At 45.0% G+C, this 1,166-nt stretch overlaps 1 protein-coding gene across 1 annotated transcript; it reads left to right on the top strand.

Annotated features, from left to right (window-relative positions):
- The first annotated feature begins 38 nt into the window (after positions 1-38).
- LOC106513399 (nanos homolog 2) lies at positions 39-918 on the top strand. Its single transcript, XM_014002208.1, has one exon. The coding sequence runs from the start codon at positions 170-172 to the stop codon at positions 620-622; it is 453 nt and encodes a 150-aa protein (XP_013857662.1). The 5' UTR covers positions 39-169; the 3' UTR covers positions 623-918.
- Positions 919-1,166: the final 248 nt, after the last annotated feature.

The raw sequence follows: 1,166 nt of genomic DNA, 5'->3' as shown, positions 1-1,166 counted from the left end.
AAAAAAAAAAAGGCCATCATGAGCCATTTGTGAAAAGCCATCAAGGCGAGCGACCGGTCACGTGCCGGTCATTAACTTTGTTGTACTTTAAAGCTCTTGACGTGTATAAATACACACCGCGATGCGCTTCTGACGCAAACTCAGTGCGATCTTTTGTGCAACTGGCGCAATGCAAAGAAGAGCGGAAGTCCACAGCTGGGACTGCTTCGACATGTGGCGAGACTACATGAACCTGAACAGGCTGGTGGAGCAGATCTGTGGCCGGCAGGAGGAGGAGGAGGAGCAGGAGGAGGAGATGAAGCCGGGAGCGCAGAGGAGCCCCATCTGGACCTCATCCAAGCCTCGGAGAGACTCGGAGAACTCCACGGGGAGCAGCTCGAGCAGCAGCAGCGGGACTCCTGCAGACTACTGCTGCTTCTGCAGACAGAACGGAGAGACCCCCCGGGTCTTCAGGTCCCACTCGCTCAGAGGCAAGAACGGGATGGTCCTGTGCCCGGTCCTCCGGAAGTACACCTGTCCCATCTGCGAGGCCACCGGGGACCAGGCTCACACCCGCAGGTACTGTCCCCAAGCCAAGCGGCCGGAGGCCGAGAGGAAGCGACCGGTCCTCAAGTTCTGGTAACAGAGGCCGGACTCAGGAACATAACTGTTACAGTTCAAAGACAAAACAACAGAAGACAGATAGTTTTCCTGCAGATGTTGGGATGTTCCTGCAGAAGGGAAAAAGCAGTTCACATCTGCTTCCTGTTGGACTTGATGCGTTTCTGATCTGCTGTCTTATTTCAAAACTTATAGTTGTGTGTAAAAAAGAAAACATGATTTAAAAAGAGTCCATTTGTGACAAGTGTTTTATTTTTTTTCATAATGAGTTCAGAAACATGAAGAATTGCAGCTTGTTCTGTTAATAAACAGTTTGAAAAAAGATGGCTTCTGTTTAAACCATGTATTTATTTTTATTTTAGTAATTTAAAACATATAAAAACAACAATTCAAAATCCAAGATACATTAAATGATGAAAAAGAGAGAAGAAAGAAATCAGATCACATTTGTCCCTTATTTTCAAAGAATACATTTAAAACAGTGGTTCCCAAACTTTTTATCTTCTGACCCACAAAATATTACGGAAGAATATATATTACGTATATATATATATATATATATATAT

Source organism: Austrofundulus limnaeus, unplaced genomic scaffold (assembly GCF_001266775.1).
Source record: "Austrofundulus limnaeus strain Quisiro unplaced genomic scaffold, Austrofundulus_limnaeus-1.0 Scaffold12, whole genome shotgun sequence".
NCBI lineage: Eukaryota > Metazoa > Chordata > Actinopteri > Cyprinodontiformes > Rivulidae > Austrofundulus > Austrofundulus limnaeus.
The sequence above is the reverse complement of the archived record's forward strand: the minus strand, read 5'-3'. Positions and strand labels throughout refer to the sequence as shown.

Bases quoted from the DNA above. Each gene is read 5' to 3' on its own strand.
- LOC106513399 (XM_014002208.1), top strand. From the start codon at position 170: ATGCAAAGAAGAGCGGAAGTCCACAGCTGGGACTGCTTCGACATGTGG.